The sequence below is a fragment of the Otolemur garnettii genome, unplaced genomic scaffold (genome assembly GCF_000181295.1).
Source record: "Otolemur garnettii isolate 467f Iridium unplaced genomic scaffold, OtoGar3 scaffold00007, whole genome shotgun sequence".
Classification (NCBI taxonomy): Eukaryota; Metazoa; Chordata; class Mammalia; order Primates; family Galagidae; genus Otolemur; species Otolemur garnettii.
Window position 1 is genome coordinate 5,123,479 of NW_003852402.1, and position 22,642 is coordinate 5,146,120.

The window sequence follows — 22,642 nt, forward strand, 5'->3', positions numbered from 1 at the left end:
ATGAATGAAAAATTCATTAAGAGATCAGCATGTTAAAATAAAAAATCAAATAGAACTTCTGAAAATGAAAAATTTACTTAAGGAAATCCAGAGCTCAGTGGGAAGTTTTAAGAATAGACTAGACCAGGCAGAAGAAAGACTCTCAGAGCTTGAAGACACTCTTTCAAATTAACTCAGTCAAAAATAAAGAACAGAGAATTAAGAGGCATGAACAAAGCCTACAAGAAATATGGTATTATGTAAAATGGCCAAATGTAAGAATCACAGACATCCCTGAAGGTGAAGAAGAAAATACACAGGGCTGGAAAAAATAATTGAGGAAAAGTTTCCCGGTCTTGCTAGAGATTTAGACATTTAGGTATAAGAAGCTCAATGAATGTCTGGGACATTCATTGTAAAGAGGAAGTCACCAAGACATGTAGTCATCAGCCTGGCTAAAGTCAGCACAAGGAGGAAATCCTATGATCTGTGAAGTGAAAACATCTCATAACTTATAAAAGAAAACCCAGCAGGCTAACTGTAGACTTCTTGAGGGAGATCTTATAAGCCAGAAGAGACTAGGGCCCCATCTTTAGTCTTCTTAAACAGAACAACTGCCAGCCTCCAATTTTATATCCTGTAAAACTATGTTTCATATATGAAGGATAAGTAAAGACTTTTTCAGACAAGCAAACATTGAGGGAATTTGTAAGACCGACCTTTCCTGTAGGAAATATTCAGAACTTCATTGTACATGGATCAGCACAAGTGACACCTACCAGTGTAAAACCACCAAAAAGCTAAATCTCAGAGTTCATATAAAATAACAGCCCAAGAGCTAAAATGAGACAATAAAGTCCTACCCAACAGAATGAACAGCATCCACATCTCAATTCTATCAATCAACATGATTGGTCTGAGGTCCTCATGCAAGAGACATTTCTCGCTGTTTTCAGGAAATATGTCTAACCCACAAGGACTCATACAGAGTCAAGATCAAGGGATGGGAAAAAAAATATTTTGTGCAAATGGAAACCAAAAAGAAAGCAGGTGTAGCCATTATCATATCAGATAAAATTGACTTTAAATCAACAATAGTAAAGAAAGACAAAGATGGTTATTATATAATGGTAAAGGGAGCAATTCAACAGGAACACATAACATCCTAAATATTTCTGCACTGAATAGGAGTGCCCAGATTCATAAAGCAAACCCTACTAGATCTAAACAAAGAGATAAACAGCAACATCATAACTCCTGGGGACTTTAGCACCCCACTGACAGAACCAGACAGGTCATCTAAGCAGAAAATAAATAAATACTGGACTCAAATGGGATTCTACAACAAATGGGCCTGAATCCATTTATAGAACATTTTACCCCCAAGCTACTGAATATACATTCTTCTCATCAGCACACGGAACATTCTCCAAGATTGATCATATCTTAGGCCACAAAATGTCTCAAAAAAATAAAAAAATAGAAATCATACCATATATCTTCTCATACCACATTGAAGTAAATCTAAAAATGAAATCTAAGAGAAATATTCAATTCTACACAAATAGAAACACTCCATTTTACACCAAGTCATGAAAATTAAATAATCAGCTGCTGAATGATTATTGGGTCAATAATGAAATTGGGATGGAAATAAAAAGATTCCTTGAATTGAATGACAAAAGATATCAAAATATATGGGATTCAGCAAAAGCAGTCCTCAGGGGAAAATTCACAGCTTTAAATGCTTACATCAAAAAAGATCACAAATTAACTTAATGACATATGTCAAGGAACTAAATAAGTAACTAAGGCCAGAGCAAAACTAAACAAAATGGAAAACAAACAAACAAAAAAATACAAAGGATCAATGAAACAAAAAGTTCTTTTAAAAGATAATTAAGATTGATAGACTTCTTACTAGATCAACCAGGAATAGAAGAGAAAGGACCCAAATAAAGTCAGTCAGAAATGATTACAACTGATACCACAAACATACAAAATATCATCTGTGAATACTATAAAAATATTGGTACACATAAACTTGAAAAGACAGAGGAAATGAACAAATTTCTGAAAACACTCAACCTCCCAAGACTTAATCAGAAAGGAATAGAACTGAACAGACGAATAATGAGCAAAGAGATTGAAGCAATAATAAAAAAAATCTTCCAATGAAATAAGCCCCCAGACCAGATGAATTCACAGCTGAATTTTACCATACCTACAAAGAAGAGCTGGTACCCATACCGAAAAAATTATTCCATGACATTGAGAAGGAGGGAATCTTCCCCACTCATTCTTCAAAGCCACTATTACCTTGATACCAAAGCCAGGAAAGGACACAACAACAACAAAGTACAGACTAATATTCCTTATGAATATAGATGCAAACATTCTTAGTAAAATACTAGCCAACCAAATTCAATAGTACATCAAAAAAATAACCCACCATGACCAAGTGATCTTCATCCCAGGGATGCAAGGATGGTTCAATATATGTTAATCAATAAATGTGACTCATCACATAACAAACGCAAAAACAAAGACCATATGATCACCTCAATAATGCAGAAAAAATCATTTGACAAAACTCAGCACTTTTTAATGATAAAAACGTTCAAAAAAGTAGACATAGAAGGAACATGTCTCATAACTATAAAAACCATTAGACAAACACACAGCCAACAACATCCTGAATGGGGAAAAGCTGAAAGCATTCCCACTAAGAATGGAGCAAGACAAGGGTGCCCGCTATTACCACTCTATTGCCAGAGCAATCAGATAAGAGAAAGAGATAGAAGGCCAGGCCTGGTGGCTCACCCCTGTAATCCTAGCAATCTGGGAGGCTGAGGCAGGCATATTGCTTGAGCTCAGGAATTTCAGACCAGCCAGAGCAAGAGTGAGACCCATCTCTACTCTCTCTCAAAAAAAAAAAAAAAAAAAGGCGGCACCTGTGGCTCAGTGGGTAGGGCGCCGACCCCACATAGCAAGGGTGTCAGATTCGAACTCGGCCCTGGCCAAACTGCAACAAAAAATGGCCAAGTGTTGTGACGGGCGCCTGTAGTCCCAGCTACTTGGGAGGCTGAGGCAAGAGAATTGCCTAAGCCCAGGAGCTGGGCACCATGGCACCATGGCACTCTACCCAGGGCAACAGAGTGAGACTATGTTTCTAAAAAAGAAAAGAGAGAGAGAGAGAGTTAAAGGGCATCTGAACTGGGAAAGAGATCAACCTGTCACTTTTTTGCTGATGATATGATCTTATATCTAGAAAACCCCAAATATTCCACCAAGAGACTCCAGGATTGATAAATAAATTCATCATAATCTCAGGTTACAAAATCAATGCACACAAATTGGTAGCATTCCTATATACCAATAATAGTCAAGCTGAGAGTCAAATAAAAGAATACCATCGACAATAGCTACAAAGAAAATAAAATACCTAGGAATATACTTAACCAAGCACGTGAATAATCCCTATAAAGAGAACTCTGAAACACTGAGAAAGGAAATTGCAGATGACACACAAATGGAAAAATACATGATGCTCATGAATTGATAGGATCCACATTGTTAAAATATTCATACTACCCAAAGTGATCGACAGAGTCAATGCAATCTCCATCAAAATAACAACCTCATAGTTCACAGATCCAGAAAAAATAATTCTATGCTTCCTTTGGAACCAGAAAAGAGTCCAAATAGCCAAAGCAATCTTAAGCAAAAAGAACAAATCTGGAGGCCTTACATTACCAGACGTCTGGTAAAACAGCATGGTATTGGCACAGAAATAGAGACATGGACCAATGGAACAGAACAGAAAACAGACATGAAATCATCCACATACGTCCAACTGATCTTTGACAAAGCAGACGACAATATATGCTGGGGAAAAGAATCAATATTCAATAAATGGTGCTGGGAAACTTGAATAGCCAAATGTAGATGAATTAAACAGGATCCATATCTCAGCACACATAAAAATTAATTTAAGATGGGTCAAAGATTTAAATGTAAGGCATAAAATCATAAGAATTCTAAAAGAAAATTTTGGAAAATTATTCTAGACAATAGACAATGCAAAAAGCTTATGAAGACCCCAATGGCAATCATAGCAAGAGCAAAAACAAATGGGGCATGATTAAATTAAAAAGCTTCTGCACTAAGCACATAAGCAACCTACAGAATGGAAGAAAATATTTGCAAGATACACATACAATAAAGGGCTAATAACCATAATCGACAAAGAACTCAAGCAAATCAGCAAGAAAAAAGCTATCAACTCCATTAAAAAGTGAGCAAAAGACATGAACAGGGTATTTTTGAATGAAAATAAGACAAATGGGCTCAGCGCCTATGGCACAACCGGCTAAGGCGCCAGCCACATACACCTGAGCTGGCGGGTTCGAATGGCGAGCCCGGACTCGCCAAACAACAATGACGGCTGCAACCAAAAAACAGCCGGGCATTGTGGTGGGCACCTGTAGTCCCAGCTACTTGGGAGGCTGAGGCAGGAGAATCGCTTGAGCCCAGGAGTTGGAGGTTGCTGTGAGCTGTGATGCCACAGTTCTCTACCCAAGGCGACAGCTTGAGGCTCTGTCTCAAAAAAAAAAAAAAAAAGAAAGAAAATAAGACAAATGGCCAGTAAACATATGAATAAATCCTCAACATCACTAATTATCAGGGAAATATAAATGAAAACCACAATGAAATATCACCTGGCCCATTAGAATGGCTTTTATTAAAAAGTCCCAAAAGCGTAGATGCTGGCATGGATGCAGAGAGAATGGAATACACTGTTGGTGGGACTATAAATTATTACAACCTTTGTGGAAAACAGGATGGTGATTCCTCAAATAACTAAGTGATCTAGCAATCCCACTACTATTTATCCAAAGGAATTAAGTCAGATATCAAAAAGACACCTGCACTTGAATGTTTATTGCAGCACAACTTACAGTTGCAAAGATGTGTAATCATCCCATGTGCCCATCAATTCATTAGTGGATTAAGAAAAATGTGGTATGTAGCTGGGCACAGTGGTTCACACCTGTGATCCTGGCACTCTGAGACAGGTGGCTTGCTTGAACTCATGAGTTCAAGATAAGCCTGAGCAAGAATGAGACCCAATTTCTACTAAAAATAGAAAAAACAAGCCAGTCATTGTGGTCAGTGCCTATAGTCCCAGCTACTTGGAAGGCTGAGACAAAAGATCTCTTGAGCCCAAGAGTTTGAGGTTGCTGTGAGCTATGACGCCATGTAACTCTACCTGGGGCAACAGAGTGAGACTCTGTCTCAAAAAAAACCCCAAAAAACTGTGGTTGATGTAGACCGTGGAATACTACTCAGCCATGACAAAGATGGATTAATGCCTTTTGCAACACTTTGAAAGGAACTAGAGACCATTATCCTAAGTGAAGTATCTAAAGAGTGACAAACATACACATGTACTTGGTATGAAATTGAAACTGATGAGGACACGTGCACAGAAGGAAGTGAAAACTCAGTGGAAATCAAGCAGGGAGGAGAGGGGCGAAATCTAACAGACACAGTGAACACTTTCTGGGTGATGGGCACACTTACAACCCTGACACAGCAAAACAAAAGTGATCCATGTAACCAAAAACATGTGTACTCCCATAATATTTTGAAATAGAAAATATTTTAAAATGAAAATTAAATTATGCTAATTCTTCTCTTTAAAATGATGAAATAATATATAGCAAGAAAAATTTCCCATAGCCATTAATTTAGGCATGCAACTTTGTTTTTAATATCTGGGTAGTAATTATTTCATAGTTTTGATGAACCATTAGTCTATAAAACACATCTTCTATTAATAGGCATTTAGATTGTTTCAATTTTTTTCTTCTTATGAGCAGTCCAGAAAATATCCTTATCCATGTACATCTCTTGAATGGCCCTATTATTCCATGAGCACAAAGTACCATAATAAGGGAATTTAAATACAGTGGGTGTCAAAAATATATACACACATTTAAGAGTAGAAAAAACGGTATTAAAATTGTAATGCTCGAGTCATTGTTGACTTCTGCAATTACAAGAGATAGAAGATAAAATGTACAGTATAATGAACATTATCACAATTTGAATACAGATTTTCCTTTCTTAAAATGTTTTTGGCACCTTCTATATATTCAAGTACCAGGGATTTTGTTACACGGGTACATACCATTACGTTGTTTGCATTTGTTAGGTAGCATCTGAGTTGTAGCTGAGTCCTTCACCCTGGAGGTGTGTTTTATGCCCCTCCACTGTACCCATGAGGCGGGAGCTTGCTGAGCCCTCTCCCTGTGGCCCTTCCTCCCCACTTGAATTTAATTATATTTTTCTCCCCTGTGGGCCTGTAGTTGTTCATCTGCTGATTTCACATTAGTACTGAGTACCTAGGGTGCTTCCTTTTCCATTCTCGAGATACTTTACTAGGGAGAACGTTCTTTTAACTCCATGCAGAAATGTTTTTTTTTTTTTTAAACACAAGCCAGAGTGGTTCTTATCATTCCCCTTAAGCCTTATCTATTTGGCAGGTAGAATAAAAGATGTTAACTTTTTAAAATTATCAATGAGTTTGAGTAGTTTTTCATACATTTATTGGATTTTTTTAGTTCTTTGAAGTGAATTACCCATCTACAGCCTTAATCTACTGTTTTATTTATCTTTGTTTTATTGATTCCTAAGACCTACTCATCTATTATGAAAACTGATCTGTATTTCTCATGTATGTTAACAATAGTTTTTCCTAGCCAGATGCAGTGGCTCACGCCTGTAATCCCAGCACTCTGGGAGGCCAAGGAGGGTGGCCCTCTTGACTCAGGAGTTTGAGACCAGTTTGAGCAAGAGCAAGACCCCATCTCCAAAAAATAGCCGGGCTTTATGGCAGACATCTGTAGTCCCAGCTACTTAGGAGGCTGAGGCAAGGGGATCACTTGAGCCCAAGAGTTTGAGGTTGCTGTGAACTATGAATTCACAGTACCCAACTGACACTGTCTCAAGGAAAAAAAAAAAGTTTTTCCCCACTCATTTTTTCATTGTTATTTGTGTATTTCTTTTAACCAAACAAAAATTAAGTCTTCAGGGATCCTCAGACTTTTTAAACAGGAGGCTGGAGGGCCGGACTGTGGGCCCCTGGATGAGTCGGCTGCTAAACAGGACAGGCAGTGGCAGCAAAAACACCCGGCGGGCCGGATAAATGTCCTAGGCAGGCTGCATGTGACCCATGGGCCATAGTTTGAGGATGCATGAATTTTGTCATTCCTATCCATTATTTAAATCTTTTCAGGCTTTAGTGGTTTCTTCACAGCAAGAAAGGCCATCTCACACAAAAACTATGCATTATGTAATAGTCACCTTGGTTTTCTACTCCTATTTTTATGATTCTTAAATTCTATTTAATGTCCATTAGAGTCTATCTAGGGTTTATCGGGGGTTAAGTTGGAGACTAATTTTACTTTTTCTGGAATGTTCATCCAGTCATTTCAACATCATTTATTAGATGGTTCATCATTTTCTTGGTTTATTCAAATATATTTTTTAAGGCAAACTATTTAACAAAGTTTATTGAGGAAGAGAAAGGTAGGTTTACACAGAATAAGAGCAGGACACAGGCTTACAGAGCAGGGTACGCTCTCCATAATCAGCGAAAGGGCCTCCTCCACCAGGGCAAGTAGGTAAAAAGGCAAAGAGCCAAGGAGGCAGTTTGTTCAAGTCTTAATTTTTGCCAGACAGGTGATGATTAAAAGGAAACAGCATTTAAATTTGCCTTTGACAATGTTAATAAACTAAAGGTGTTTTATTTTAATAGATGTCTCATGTGAACATCAACAAGGCAAAAGTCCCAAAAAGGAGCATTTACTCAATTACATGTCATCTAAAGATGTCTGGAAATACTACACCCTAGATGAGCTTGGCAGTGCCTTTTACCAAGAGGTAAGAACGTTTTCCTAAAGCCACAGTTATCCACAGTCTAAATACAAAAAAATAGATGACTATAAAAAGCTAAGGTCCAGGGCAGCACCTGTGGCTCAGTGGGTGGGGCGCCGGCCCTTATATACTGAGGTTGGCAGGTTCATACCCAGCCCCAGCCAAACTGCAACAAAAAAAATAGCTAGGTGTTATGGTGGGGGCCTATAGTCCCAGCTGCTTGGGAGGCTGAGGCAAGAGAATTGCCTAAGCCCAGGAGTTGGAGGTTGCTGTGAGCTGTGACGCCATAGCACTCTACCAAGGGTGACAAAGTGAGACTCTGTCTCTAAAAAAAAAAAAAAGCTAAGGTCTATTCTGGACATCATTGCTATTTATTTTGATCCTTCCTACATGTCCTCAAACCCTGAAACATATTTCATCTTGTGTAATTAGCAATAGTAACAGTACTACTACTACTAAGAGTGATGGTGATGCGAAATTAGTTTGTAAGTGTGCCCTCTGTGCTACTTATATACTAACACTAATAAGAAATACCTGTAGCCTAAGACTTCTATAAGGAAATGATGTAACTTTATTGAGTTGCAAAAGGAAAACTTGAATAAATGAGGAGGCAGGCCTTCTCTAATCCTTGCCTGCTCTCACTGTATCTGGAGATGTATTTTTTTCTTTTGAAAAATTATAATAGGAGGCTTATTCTATCACATATAAAATATTTTATAAAAATACAAAAACTAACACAGTATAGCACTGGTCCAGCGATGGATATTCAGATTGATTTAAAATGATAGCTGGATAATGAACCCATCTCAATATGTGAATTTAACCTATGATATGAGGCATTTCATTCAAGTGTAATGGGAACAGGGAGTGGATTATTCGGTAATTATTGAAATAATTAACTTGTCAGCCATTTTGGGAAAAGGAAGCTTAAAAGTTTCCATTCTTCACCCAAAATAAATTCTATATCCATCAACTATTTAAATTTAAAACTAGGGCGGCGCCTGCGGCTCAAAAGAGTAGGGTGCTGGCCCCACATACCGGAGGTGTTGGGTTCAAAGCCGACCCTGGCCATAAACTGCAAAAAAAAAATTAATTAATTAATTAATTAAAAAAAAATAATGTGAGTGAAAAATTTTTCTATCTTGAAATTTAGAATCTCTTTTCAGCATGAACTAAGACCCAAACACCATAAAAAAAAAAAAAGACTGATAAATTTGACTACATGAAAGAGAAAAAGCTTTTGTACAGCAAAACTTTGTATAAACATATGATAAACTTGGGAAAACACATGCTACATAAATGACAGTTAAATCGTAATTGTTCCTAACCTACTGTGTACATAGAATTTTTATAAGTTACTAATGTAAAAATTTCAGTGGAAAAATGTCAACGAGGAAAAAACTAGCAGAGCCAGTGTGGATAAAAAGTGAGTGCTTCAAGGTCTGTTGGTAATGGGTAACACTTGTTTTCTCTAGTTGTCGTTAATGTCTTTATTACTTTCATTTAAAAAAAAACCATTACAAAATCCATGAACATACAAAAACAATGTAAGCAATTCTGAAAAGTACAAAGAAGAAAGTAATAAATTATTCACAGTCCACCACCCAGAGATAATCAAAGCAACAGTTGGTGAACATAATTTTAGACCTCCTTTCCTCCATCTACAGGAGGATGGCTGCAGAGGGGGTGGGTGGGTGGATACATAGGTAGCAGTAATTTTAGAAGAAGACCATTATGCTCCTTTTAAAAAATAAAACATATTTAGCACCTGTAGTTCCAGTTACTTGGGAGACTGAGGCAGGAGGATCGTTTGAGGCTGCAAAGAGCTAAGCTCACTCCACTGCACTCCAGCCTGGCCAGTACAATGAGATTCTGTCTCTTAAAAATAAACAAATAAATAAATAAATAAAAGCATGCATAAAACAGATTTAATTGGAATTTCCTTAAATTCACCAGATGAAAGGTAACGCCGTGATCACTGTCATATGGTCACCGTTATAATTAATCCTTTCACAGGCTTCCCAGATCCCAGGCAGTGTTTTAGGTGCTGTCCAGGTGTTCTGTCTGGTCTTCATTGCAACTGCAGAGTAAGGCCCTACTATTAGCCCAGTGTAAGTTGAGGAGGCTGAGGCTTGAAGGGTTGACCAAGTTGGAGCCAAGTGCTGGAGCCAAGTTTAGGCCCAACCAGTGTGGTTTTATCTTCCTTGCTCATAAGCCTGCAATATGGGCCTCAAGTGAAATTGGACACAATTTTGAAGTCTGGGTGAATGTTTCTTTCCTACAAGGCGTATTAGGTACCCAAAGAGACTTTACATAAGAAAAGAGATTTAAAAAACCACTAAGAGCTGGAAAATGTAGGATGTTTTTGAAGGATGTTTGAATTACAGACAGTGTGGATTACGAAATTCGAAGGGGCTGGCCTTTGTGTTTCTCTTACCTCTCCCTCCCACCTCCCAATTTTTGTTGTTTATAGTTTGTTCTCAGTCAATTTTGTAATACTTATGTTTTGTTCAGTAATCACAATTCCTCTTGTTGTTTGACTTTGTCCTATATTGACGTGAACTTAACGTGCATCGGTTAGCTCAGCGCTCCCCGCAGTCTGTCCCTCTCGGAGTTCTGTATTTCCATTTATGTTTTTGGTTGACTGGATTTCACTGTCAAGCAATTTCCTTAAGAAAGGCTCATGGGTGATTTTCCCTTTTTTTCTTTTTGCATATTTGGGACTGTGTGCCTTTGATTTTATACTTGAACCGCAGCCTGGCTGGGTGTGATTCTTCCATCTACTTCCTTTTCCTCCTAACACTGTAAATGTTTTTTTCCATTGTCCTCTGGCGCTGGATGATGCTGGGGAGAAACTCGGGGCCAACCAGGTTGGCAGGTGATTTCCTTTTTCTTCTTCAATGCCTAAAGTATTTTTTATTGATGCTTGAAATTAAAAAAGCAAAACTACGCTATGTCTTGGCACAGAACATTTTGACAAAGTTTCCTGAACACCATGTGACAATAATTCCATCAGGCAGACGGATTTATTCTTCCTTCTCTTCAGGACCATTTCCTGGGCTGTATTAACTAAAATCTTCCTCACTCCTTTTCTCTTCGTCCCTCTTTTCCTTCTTCTATCCTGCCTTCCGTCGATGATGTTCCCAGTTACCCTTATACTGGATCATCTTTGATAGCTGTCAGGCATCTCTGATAGCCTTTCCTTGATAGCTGTCATCTTCTCTCAAATTGCTTTAATCCTCCTGTGCTTTCCTCTGCCTTCGCTGAGATTCTTTTGAGCCACTCCTTCAATTTAAATTTCATTGTTGTTTCTTATTCTTGCCATTTCTATTTTATTAGTTCCTATTACTATTTTTGTTTTCTATTTTCTTACCTTAGAAATATCCCTTCTCATCGCTCTTCCCCCCTCCCCCCATCCTTGAGATACCTTACTAAGAAGAATATGTTCCAGCTCCATCCAGGTAAACATAAAAGATGCAAAGTCTCCCTCTTTCTTATGGCTGTGTAGTAGTCCATGGCACATGTATACTACAGTTTGTTTATCCACTCACGGGTTGGTGCACATTTAGGCTGCTTCCACCACCTGGCCATTGTGAATTGGGCCCTTCTCCTCTCTTTCACTGTTTAATCATCTTCGAGATTTTCATTAATTAAATTTGTTATTTAGTTCCTTTTTGTGGCATGAAACATCTGCAGGGATGTATTTTTTGTTTGTTTCCTTTGTCTTCAGCCTGCTGCTGCTCTCTTTTTTCCTGTGTTTGCTTAGCTGCGAACCCATCTATTTCTAGCCTTGTTGGGCTCAGGGTAGAGTCACGCACACAAATTGTGGATACAGCTGTATCGTCATTTCCACTGCTGTGCAGTTTTCTGTTTTCTGAATATCGTGTGAGTTATGGAATACATTCTCCCATGGATGGACATTTGGATTGCATGCCATTTTGTGCTTATCCTAAAATGCCACCTTCAGTGGCTGTAAACTTAGCTTCTGGTGCACAGGTGCCAGAGTTTTATAGCTGGGAGTGAGAATTATACCCAGGAGTGGAATTCCCTGCTAGATTGTTGAAAACATGCCCCTCAGATTTAACTGGCAGCACCAAATTGTTTTCCACAATTGTTATCCACCCCCACCAGAAGTACATGGGAGTTCCTGTTGTTCCCTGTGCTCACCCATTTACACCCCCACCGGAAGCACATGGGAGTGCCTGTTGCTTCCCGTGCTCACCCATTTATACTCCCCCTGGAAGCACGTGGGAGTGCCTGTTGTTCCATGTGCTCACCCACACTTGCTAGTGTCAGGCTTCTGCATCTATGCCAGTCAGATGCAGATGAAATGGTATTTCAGCTAGGATTTCAGTGTTCATTTCCCTGATTACTAATGCGTTGAACAGCTTATTATATCTCACAACTTTTATTTAGAAGATTTTTGATCAAAATACATGCACTTTTAACGAATATTTATTGAGGGCCGACTGCACAACCACCTTGTGCTTCCTTCGAGATCAGTGGTTCTCAACCTTCCTAATGCTGTGATGCGTTTTCATTGTTACAAAGGGGTCGCAACCCACAGGTTGAGAACCGCTGCTCTAGATAATTGTTAATGAATAAAACGAACACAATCTCTGCTGTCATAGAGATCGCACTCATAAACACATTCATACATAACATTTGACAGAAGCGGCCAGAGTGTTAGGAGAGACAGGGATTAGGGAAATGTTTACAAAAGCTAAATGCACAGAAGATGATAAAGATGAAAAATGGCTGTACCCTTTGCTGGCCCATCAGTAATGTGATAGCATACTGTATATCATTTAAAACAGAGATTTTCAGCTGTTTTCACCAGCGTGCCATCACACGCTGGTGTGCCATAAGAGGATCTTAGGTGTGCTTCGAAAATGTTTAGAGATCATTAATGATATTATTTTCAAAAGACGTTCAAAGCACAGTGAGTATATCCTTTTCTTTGCTCTTTTTTTTTAATCAACATAATTTAAGTGTGCTGTGGAGGTTTAACTGTAGGTTCAGATGCGCTGTGAGATAAAAAAGGTTGAAAACACTGATTTAAAAGAATTAGATAGCTATAAGCTAGTTGTTATGGAAAAAAATTCATAACATATTGTTAAGCAAAGGAAGCATTTGTCAAACCTGAAAGTGTAAGATGATTCCATTTTTGCAAAATTATAATATATGTTTATGTGATCATGTTGAGGGTTTTGGGAACACCAAATGCAAAATTGTGGATGGTGAGACTTCCAGGTATTTTTATTTCCTTTTTTATACTTTGCTGAATTGCTTGCATTTTTTAAAACAACGGCGGCTTGTACTTTCTTTATAAACAGTAACAATGAAAATTTCTAAAGAGTTATATTTGTCACAAAGATAGTACTTCGGTTTCATTCCTTACTCTTTTCCTAAAAGCTCTTAGACATGCCAGAACTACTCTCCTGAAAAAAAAACACTAGAAACCAAACATCATTAAGATATTTAAAATGGGCTTCCTTAGTCCAGTAAATACACTGAGGCCTTACTGCCAGCCTGCTCCTGCTTATGTCTACAAGAGTTCCCCCCAGGCAGTGTATCAAATGCAGCTCACCTCCCTGAAAAAGAAATGGGCCCACTTAGCCACATTTGGGGTTGATTTTATGCAACAAGGCTTGGGTCCTTTCTGAGAAGCATAGCTCTCAATATATTCTTAAAGAGTCTCCCTTTAAAGGTCCAATATTCCGCTGCACACCAAGGGAGATTTAATGAACCTGCTTCTTATTCCTTCATTGGGTGGGGACGCTTGTACATAGATGTCCATGTTCCAGCAGCTTTTTAAAAGAAAGTCACCTTTGTACCACGTCGGTAATCATTTTGCTTACCTTCTTATCCCAGTTCAAAGGAAAGATTGAATTTAGACACGTGAGAGGGTTGAAAATATTGGAGAACATTGTTATTAGTCAACAATAAACAGTGAGAAGACCTTTGGAAATAAAAACAATCTTCACAGGATTTTTATAAGCCATATAAAGATCAGTGGTTGACCTATATTATTGCATTTTAGAAGTCCCATAAGCAAAGCTCATTCATCCAGGTTCTTCGCACTTCCTTATTTAAAAAAAAAGAATGATTAAAGAAATGTCTGGTATATACTACGTTTATGCAGTCCTTACATTAATATTTTCCCTTCCTGTAAAAGCTACTCTTTTAAATAAAATGTCACTGTTTTTTTTGTTTGTTTGTTTGATTGGCTTGACTTAATCAGGAGAATCGTAGCATGGGGTCACAGTAGGGAATGGTTGGAAGTATATTAAGAAAGATGTATCAAACTGGCAGATCCACCAAGTATTTTTAGCTCTGAAATTCAAGGTGGAGCTATTATATGTGCTGCTTTTCCCTGGGAAACTTGTCTGCCTTGTCAATTGAGCGGCTGTGACTGGGAATACTGTTTTGCTCATCAATTAAACATTTGAAGTTCAGTACATGCCATAGTAACCTTTTTGATCAGTTTTTGGAGAGGAAAATGTGAGGAGGTTTTGGTAAAAATAAAATGGTTGAATAGCTCCATGAAGTTGATTTTTATGAATGCCACACTCTAATTTTAATTTGTTGCAGTTTTCGAAGTCCTTTGAAAAGATTGAAAAGGCTCTCAGTGCAGGGGACCCAGCTAAAAGTGGTTATGTGTCTTTTAATTACCTAAAGGTTGTCCTTGACACCTTTATATGCCAATTACCAAGAAGAGTTTTCATCCAGTTAATGAAAAGGTAAGAGTCCCGTTGTTTCCTTGTATTTTTCCCCCTAACGTCAACTGTGAGAATAAGGAACAGCTTCATTTATTTTTTATTAATGTTTCAGACTTTTTATTATTAAAAATTTCAAACATATACAGCCACAAAGAGAAAAATAAAATGAATCCTCTGAAAAATAAAATGACCCAACTCCAGCCGGGGTCACATCCTGGCCAGTCATTTCATCTCTTTCTCTGCTTATTTTCCTTAATCCTGGAGATTTTTGAAACAAATGCCAGAGATCATATTTCCCCATGTCTCTCTAAAAGATAAGAAAGCTTTTTTAAAAAAAAAGATGAAAATGCTGTTTTCACATCTCATAGAATTATCAGTAATCTTAGTGAATATCCAGTCAAGGTTAAAATTTAACTCCTTGTCTCCTGTTTTCTTTTACAATTTATTTAAATCAGAATCCAAATTCAGTCAGCACGTTGCAGGTGGTCAGTCTGCCACAGTTTTATTTTAAATCCGTAGGCCTCTTCTTTATTTCTTAATTTTACAAGTGATCTGGATTGTTCGTTATGTGGGCTTTCTTACAATCTAGATTTGACTGATTGTAACCTGCAGGGACATTCAGCCTGTTTCCCTGTCTCCCTCCCCAACTCCCTCCCCTAAATTGTTAGTTCAGTATCAGTAGGCTCAGACCCATGTTCACATTTTTTTTTTTTTTTTTGCAATAAAACTCCATAGGTGGTGACAAACATATTGACTGGTTGTCCCTCTCTCTCTTTTTGCGATCTAACAACCTTGGTTGATTGCAGCTAGATTCATTAATTCACTAGAGATTGTAAAGTGGTGGGACTGTCCATCTGTTGTTTCTTTTATTAGTTGGAGGACTTCTGTGATGAAACTGTCTGGTATCAGTGAGACACCGTCAGTACAAGGCAGGATACCCTTGATTTTTTCCCTTTCATTTGCCACTTTCCAAAATGGTGAACTGGCTCCATAGGTTCCTCCAAAATCAAGAAATGAATGTTTTCTTCTTAATTATTTTTTTCTTAATAATTACTATGAGCTTCTAAATTTGAACGTATTTTATGTGTCTTAATCCATTACAGTTATTATTCTTATTGATGCTTGGTTTGTTCTGTCCTGGCCAGTAGAAGGCTTTTCCTGCTGGCTCTTGAGTCCTGTTGTTGTGGCCCTGACCGTCTTGAATAGCTTTCTTATTTCTGTTGTGACAACATGCTCCTGTACATCTCCTGCCCAGACCTGACACCAGCCATTCCTCCAAGGATGTGTGGTTCCTTTTAGTTGGAAGTGGTATATGTAGAACAAAATCTGAGTAAGAAATATTCTCTTTAATTTACCTGGTTTTTTATCCAGATAAGACAGAAACCCTTTCTCAGGGGAAGTAGGATAGAAGCTAAGGGAAATATTGTTCTGTAAAATTCTGGCAACTGGTGGATGCCTTGGGGGTTCCCTAAAAAGAAGAAGCAGGAGAGAAGGGGGAGGAGAACACAGCATGAAGCTGGGGCAGCTGGATCATTCCCCACAGCACTCACTTTCCTTGACAGCACCCTGTGTGCAGAGAGATCTCTGTGTACTCACATCGTGGCTTTGGGAGTGAAAAGCAAAATTTGAAATCCATACATCTGCACGCTCAGGTTCATTGCATTGCTGTTCACAACAGCCCAGTGTCGTCGTGACGCAACACAAAATGAATAACACCTACTTGTCCATTTGCACTGAACTGAGGGGCCCTGGGAAGCCGACACCAGCAACCTCTCCAGAGGGAGAAACACGGGTGCAGCCCCTTCCCAACATTCCTCTCTGGCTTTTATTGAAATCTCAGGCCTGAGAAAATACAGTACAGCAGAAAGCTTCAAAGAGTGTGAAGGTTAAAAAGCATGTAGTTTATCTTTAGCTGCATGATCGAGCTCCTAACACACCCTGTTTCCTGCGCTTCTGCCTTGCCTTAATCTTATCACTGCTGATCTGTGACTTAGGGCTGGGACAGTGTGCTGTGTCCAGGGAGTACTGTCTCAGCACTCAGGGCCAGCAGTGAAGCTTGGCTTTTTCCAAGATCTGCCCCTAGTGCCTAGCACTTCTAACCCTATAGTCTTGGAACTGGACAATATCATGCTGAGTGAAATAAGCCAGAAAGACAAATACTGTGTGTTCTCACTCGTCTATAGAACCTAAAACAATCAAGCTCCAAGAAGCTGGAGGCGGAATGGTGGCTACCGGTGGCTGAGGGGTGGGGGACAGAGGGAGGACTGCCAAAATGTCCAAAGTGCCAAGTGGACAGCAGGAACAAGTTGTTTTTTGTTTTTACTTTGAGATAAACTGCTCAGGTAAACTCCAGCATGGTGATGATACTAAAGAATAATAATGCGATGTACATTTTAAAATTGGTACGAGAATAAATGTCTAATGTCTCACCACCAAAATGATAAGCATTTGCAGGGATGGCCATATTAATTAGCTCAATTTAATTATTCCACATTGTACTCATAAATCCTAACTTCACTTTGTATGCCATGAAAAAATATGACTGCTACATATAATTTGTCAATTTACAATTAAAAAAAACAAAAATTAAGAGCATTTACATTTATGAAAGCATTTACATTCTGGTATTTTAATCCTGCTTTAGGAAATACATTCTAAGGACAAAGTACCTTGCCAAAGGGAACTATCTGTGGCCAGTTACTAGTTGAACTTTCCATCCTGCCATCTCGCTACATTTTTCTTAGTTTTGTGAGTTTTTATAAGGCTTGCCAAATCGTTCTATCAAAAGAGTAGCAGTTTACATCGCCATCGAGGTTATGTGAGTGTTCTAGTTTCATATTCTTCCCAGCACTGAATATTAATATTGTTTTAAAATATTGATGACTCATGAGGTGTGAAGCGGTGCCTTGTTACTGTTCTAATTTCTGTTTCTTGGAGTGATACCAAGGCTGGACCTGTCCCTGTGCCTGAGTGCTGTGTCCCTCTCATGTGAATTCACTGCTTGTCCTAATTGGCTGATCACCCCGTTGGTGGTTTAATTTTTATCACTGTCTTCTTTAATAAGTTTTGAGTAACTGGGTGATTATCAAAAGGTAACCCCTTTCTGTCACCCACACCACCTGCTCTCTCCCTTTCATTGGCATGATGCCGCATGGTTCTGAAGTTTAGTTTTAACATAATCAAATACATTAATCTTCTTTCGGAACGTATTCTGTTGCTTAAAATCTGTAAATTCATCATTCTTACTCAGCGTGATCAAAACTCTATTCTACTCAGCTTGCTTTTCTTATTCTTTAAAACAAAACACTTCCCTTCATCCTAAAGGGTGTCCAAATTAATTTTTGTCAGATAGATACTCTGTTTTTTTCCCACCACCATGTCTTAAATAATCCTTTCTTCCCCCATTATTTTTAAAGTCTGCTTTGTCGTATATTAAATTCCTACCCATAGTTGGCCCAATTTGTGTTTTTATTCTATTCCACTGATAGATTTCTACTCTACACAGACATTTCTATATAACATTCTATCTACAATGGTCCCTCTAGTTACCTTTTTATTTTCCATTACTCTTTTTAAAGAGAACTTTGGGCTCCTCATATTGTCACAGTATTTGTTTTTAACCTATTCTTGAATAGAGAGAGTGATTGTCAAGGATTTATGACTTAACTGTGTTACCTCATAAGAAGAGAGAATCTGCTGAATTCTACTGAAAACACTGGGCTGAGGAACTTGAGTGAAAGGTGAAGATTGGTGTCCTGCAGTGAGTGTGGTTCTGGAGCTTCCCTGTACCCCGGGTAGTGCCAATGTTCCTTTTTCTTTTGCTCTCCTGTCAACCCCCGTGAGGATATGGTGAGTCAGAGCACCTGGAGGTGGGAGTGGAGGACTAGCTCTTCTCTGCCTCTGCATCCCAGGAGGCCATAATTCATCTTCTAGGTTTAGGTTAATGTTTGTGGTAATTTGCCAGGAAGATTCCATGTCCGCATTAGACAAATTTTTTTATGACATTTGCATTTAAAAGCTTATTTTAAAATTCCACTAAAACACTGGTATGTGAATATTTATAATAGCTGTATTCATAATCACTCCAAATAGGAAACAAGCCAAATGTAACTCCACAGGTGAGCAGATAACTGGTGGACCCACACAAGGGACACTTCTCACCCATGAGGAGGAGTGGACCTCTGAGATGTAAAATGAATGAACGAAAGAAGCTTTTCAAAGGCTGCTACTGTAGGACTCTATGTGTACGATCTGGAAAAGGCAAGACAGTGAGAATGGGGAAGAGGTCAGTGAACTGCTGGGTCAGGAGTGAGAGGAGGCCGTGTCCCCTGCAGGGGCGGCATTTTGGAGGTGATGGGACTGTTCTGAATTCTAAGTGCAGGAATCTACACCTAAGTGAAAGCTCATCAAACAATGCACCCAAAGCAAAAATCGAGTTTGTTGCCTTTTAATTTAAGAAAGAATTTTAAACACATGCTATTGTTTTTCTAAAGGCAAACACTACAAGAAAGAACGAAGTAAAATAAAATAAAAAATCTCATCACTAACAAAGTGATTTGAGAGAGTATTCTAACATCCAATGTAAGAATGATAATACCAAAAAAAGTATCTTTTTGAGTTTGTTCTTATTTTTAAACAATATCTAGGGGTTAAATTAAAACCCCTAACAGTTTGGTAATGAGGCATAAAATTTTGATCCAAATAATATTTTAGAAACTTTAAAAGCTATTTTTGCACGTGTGTGTGTATTTTAATGAAATGGTAGACATTAATTGAAGACCTAATTTGACCTTTGCTACTGATATACTGCGCTCTTCTTTTTGTTGTTGTTTTATAGCTTCAGGGGCTCAGGGATGTTTTTGAGACTGAGATATATTGTGTAGTGGGCTTTTTGTGTCACTATCATCCGAATAGTGTGTGTTGCACACATTAGGTGGTTTACTCACCCCCTTCACCCACCAACCTTCCCCCCAGTGCTGGGCTTCCCCATGTTGTTTATCCTTTTGTATAAAATGGCTCTATAAAAAAATAAAACCAGGAGCCAGGCATGGTGGCTCACACCTATAATCCTAGGACTCTGGGAGGCAGAGGCAGGCAGATTGCTTGAGCTCAGCAGTTCAAGACCAGCCTGAGCAACAGCAAGATCCCATCTCTAAAAAAAAAGAAAAAAAGCTCGCCAGGCATTGTGGTGGGCACCTGTAGCCTCAGCTGTTTGGGAAGCTGAGAGAAGAGGATTGTGTGAGCCCAAGTTTGAAGTTGCTATGAGCTATGACGCCATAGCACATGCTACTGAGAGTGAAAAAGTGAGACTCTGTCTCAAGAAATAAAATAAAATAAAACAAAATAAATAAAATAAAAATGAAAGTAAAAGCAGGGCTGAATGTGGCAGTTCGGGTCTATAATCCCCAGCACTTTGGGAGGCCAAAACAGAAGGATCTCTTAAGGCCAGGAGTTTCAGACCAGTCTGGGCAATATAGACCAAGACCTTGCCTCTACTTAAGATAATAAGTAAATAAATAAATTAGTTAATTTTAAAAAACAGTGTTTAAATATGAAGAAGGAGTCTTAAGGAAGAGTCGACAGGATGGAATAAACACTGTAACTTGTAACTTGCGTATTCACGGGAGCCTGTCCTTCATCCATCCATCATGTGAGCAGGTCTTTACTCAGAAGCATCTCCTGTTGAGAATTTTCCCACTCATGCTGGTAACATTAGTAGCCTGGCAGAAACGATGCTAACAGGAAAAATAAGCCATTAGTCTGAAGTACATGAAACGTGGAAGCAATATTCTGTGATATACGTTATCAGTCATTATTGAAACTTTTTAATCCACTTGTCTAGCATCTCTTCTATTTATAGGACATTCTGGAAAAGGCAAATCAGTAGGGATGGAGCCATTGACAAGGCTGGGGCTGAGGGGAGGTGTGACCGCCAGGGAGAAACATGGGCAAGTATTCGGGGATGGACCCTTCCACATCCGGATTGCGGTCTTAATTTGGACACACAGGTCAGAGTCTAGGCAGAAAATGGAGGGAACACTAAAAAGAGCAGTGGAAGGGAGTTTATTAAAGGATCTTTCACCCAAGGGAAGGTCGGATTAAGTGAGATCAGTAGCTGGGGAAGCGTGTCAGGCTGGGAGCAGTGGGGAGGCCTGAAGAAGCCAGAGAGGGAGCAGGTCCTGATGTGAACAAGAGCTGTGTCCAAGGTGAGTGTGACTCAACAGGAGATGACATCATGGGGAGGTTGTGACCACAGCCAAGCAGGGAGGGGTCTAGGAAAGACACAGCTGCCTTCTTTCCCTCTGATGCCTCTGTGGCTTGCTACGATGATTACTCCAAGCTACAGCTCTAGGAGACAGTTTCCCAGCAGAAGCTTAGCTCTCTGTAGAGAAACACAGTCTGTCAGTTGGTGGCAGACTGAGAAGCAGCCAGGAGGAATAAAACCCAACCGTCCTTCCACCCATCCTCAGGTCTCAGTGCCTCCCATGGAAAAACCCAAGCAGAATTCAGAGGGCTGCCATGGAATGCAGTCCGGAGGTCACCCTGGGGGCATAGAGCCTGGTGGAGGCGCCAGTGGGGGAAGGGCACACAGAAGACCCCGCATGGTGGCTTCTTCACCTGTGTCCTTGTGGAGAGTAGAGACAGCGAGTGCAGACTGGACAAAACAACTGAGCCCGTCTTAGGTGGTGTGGTAACACCTGCGGTTAGGAGCCGGGATGCTTCTCAAACATTTTGAAAATGCATATAAAATCCAGAGGGAAAATTACTCATGTGATTTTTATTTTCACTGGTTATTCATTTTTCCTTACCCAATAATTATATTTTCAGTTTGAGTCAATTGAGAATAAATGTTTCTCTAGAATGTTTTGAAGCACAGTAGTAATGCTGGAAACAGGGTTCAATGGTAAATAAATCCGGACAATTTTAGATGAAATGGGTTTAGTTTCTGTAGGACATCTCATAGGTATTAATATGTTAGCTGAACAAGGAGGACATGTGTTATTACCCAAACTTAATTTGTCACAGAACTTTGGTGCCCTAGATGGCCCACAGTAGCTCACCCTGTGTCCTGCTGCCCCCAGTCTGCTCACCCCTTCCTCCTAGACCCCTGCTTCTGAGTTCTGGAGTCACGGCTCACAGGTATGGACCCATATGTTGTAAAGTGTGGGATGTGCTGCAAGAGATTTATTATCTAGCAGTAATAAAGTTTATGCAAGTGATTCTGTCTTCTGAGAAAGTACAGTGCTTCTCCCTGAAGTAACTCCACTTCAGTTGTGTGCCACTCTTATCCTCCAAGAGGAGAGAAAGGAGCAGGTTACAGCTAACATTACAATGTGGCCATAACCTTGGCAGTGAGCATGCATGCACACCACTGTACCAAGCTAGTGGGGTGAACAAATGGTTGTGGGGCCTGAGGAGAGAATGTCAGGGGCACTCATCCAAGCACAGCAGAGAGCAGCTCAGACAAGGGCAGTCGTGGTGCTGATGGAGACTCGCCACACCCACACTCACTAGTCCTTCCACCCTACACACAGAGCTCAGGCCTCCCTCTCATGGACTTTGGCTAGTCTAGCACTTCCCCTCCCTCCCTTTATTTGGCTTTCTGGGGGTAGTTTTATTACCTTTCGTCTACTCGGTGGCCTTCTGTGACCTGTAAATCTCGACCCTGTGATGGCTGTGCTCTCTGGGGCCCTGTGGCCTGTGGTGGAGCCCCTTGACTTCCATTCGGGAGATCCTTAGAAATGCAGTGTCAGTGGGGTCGGGGAAGAGGATACCAAAACCATTGAATGTGCTTGTTCTCGCCCACACATGTTATTATAATGTCAGAAAGAAGGAAATAAATCAGTTACAGGCTGGGATGCTTGGTACAAATCAGATAGGCTGAGAAGTGTGAGAGTAATAGGGCACACCTCCCTAGATAATGCAGTCAGGGCGGACTTCTTGGGGAAGATGGCAGTTAGGATAAGGCCTGCATGAAGGTGTGAGGCATGTGGAAA

At 39.5% G+C, this 22,642-nt stretch overlaps 1 protein-coding gene across 1 annotated transcript in view; it reads left to right on the forward strand.

The window, feature by feature from the left end:
- Positions 1-22,642, forward strand: part of EFCAB6 (EF-hand calcium binding domain 6) — a 203,315-nt gene that overhangs the window by 52,655 nt on the left and 128,018 nt on the right. The window contains exons 7-8 of the mRNA XM_023509416.1: positions 7,805-7,929; positions 14,518-14,666. Of these exons, the coding sequence (XP_023365184.1) occupies positions 7,805-7,929; positions 14,518-14,666 (274 nt within the window). The remainder of the gene's footprint in view (positions 1-7,804; positions 7,930-14,517; positions 14,667-22,642) is intronic.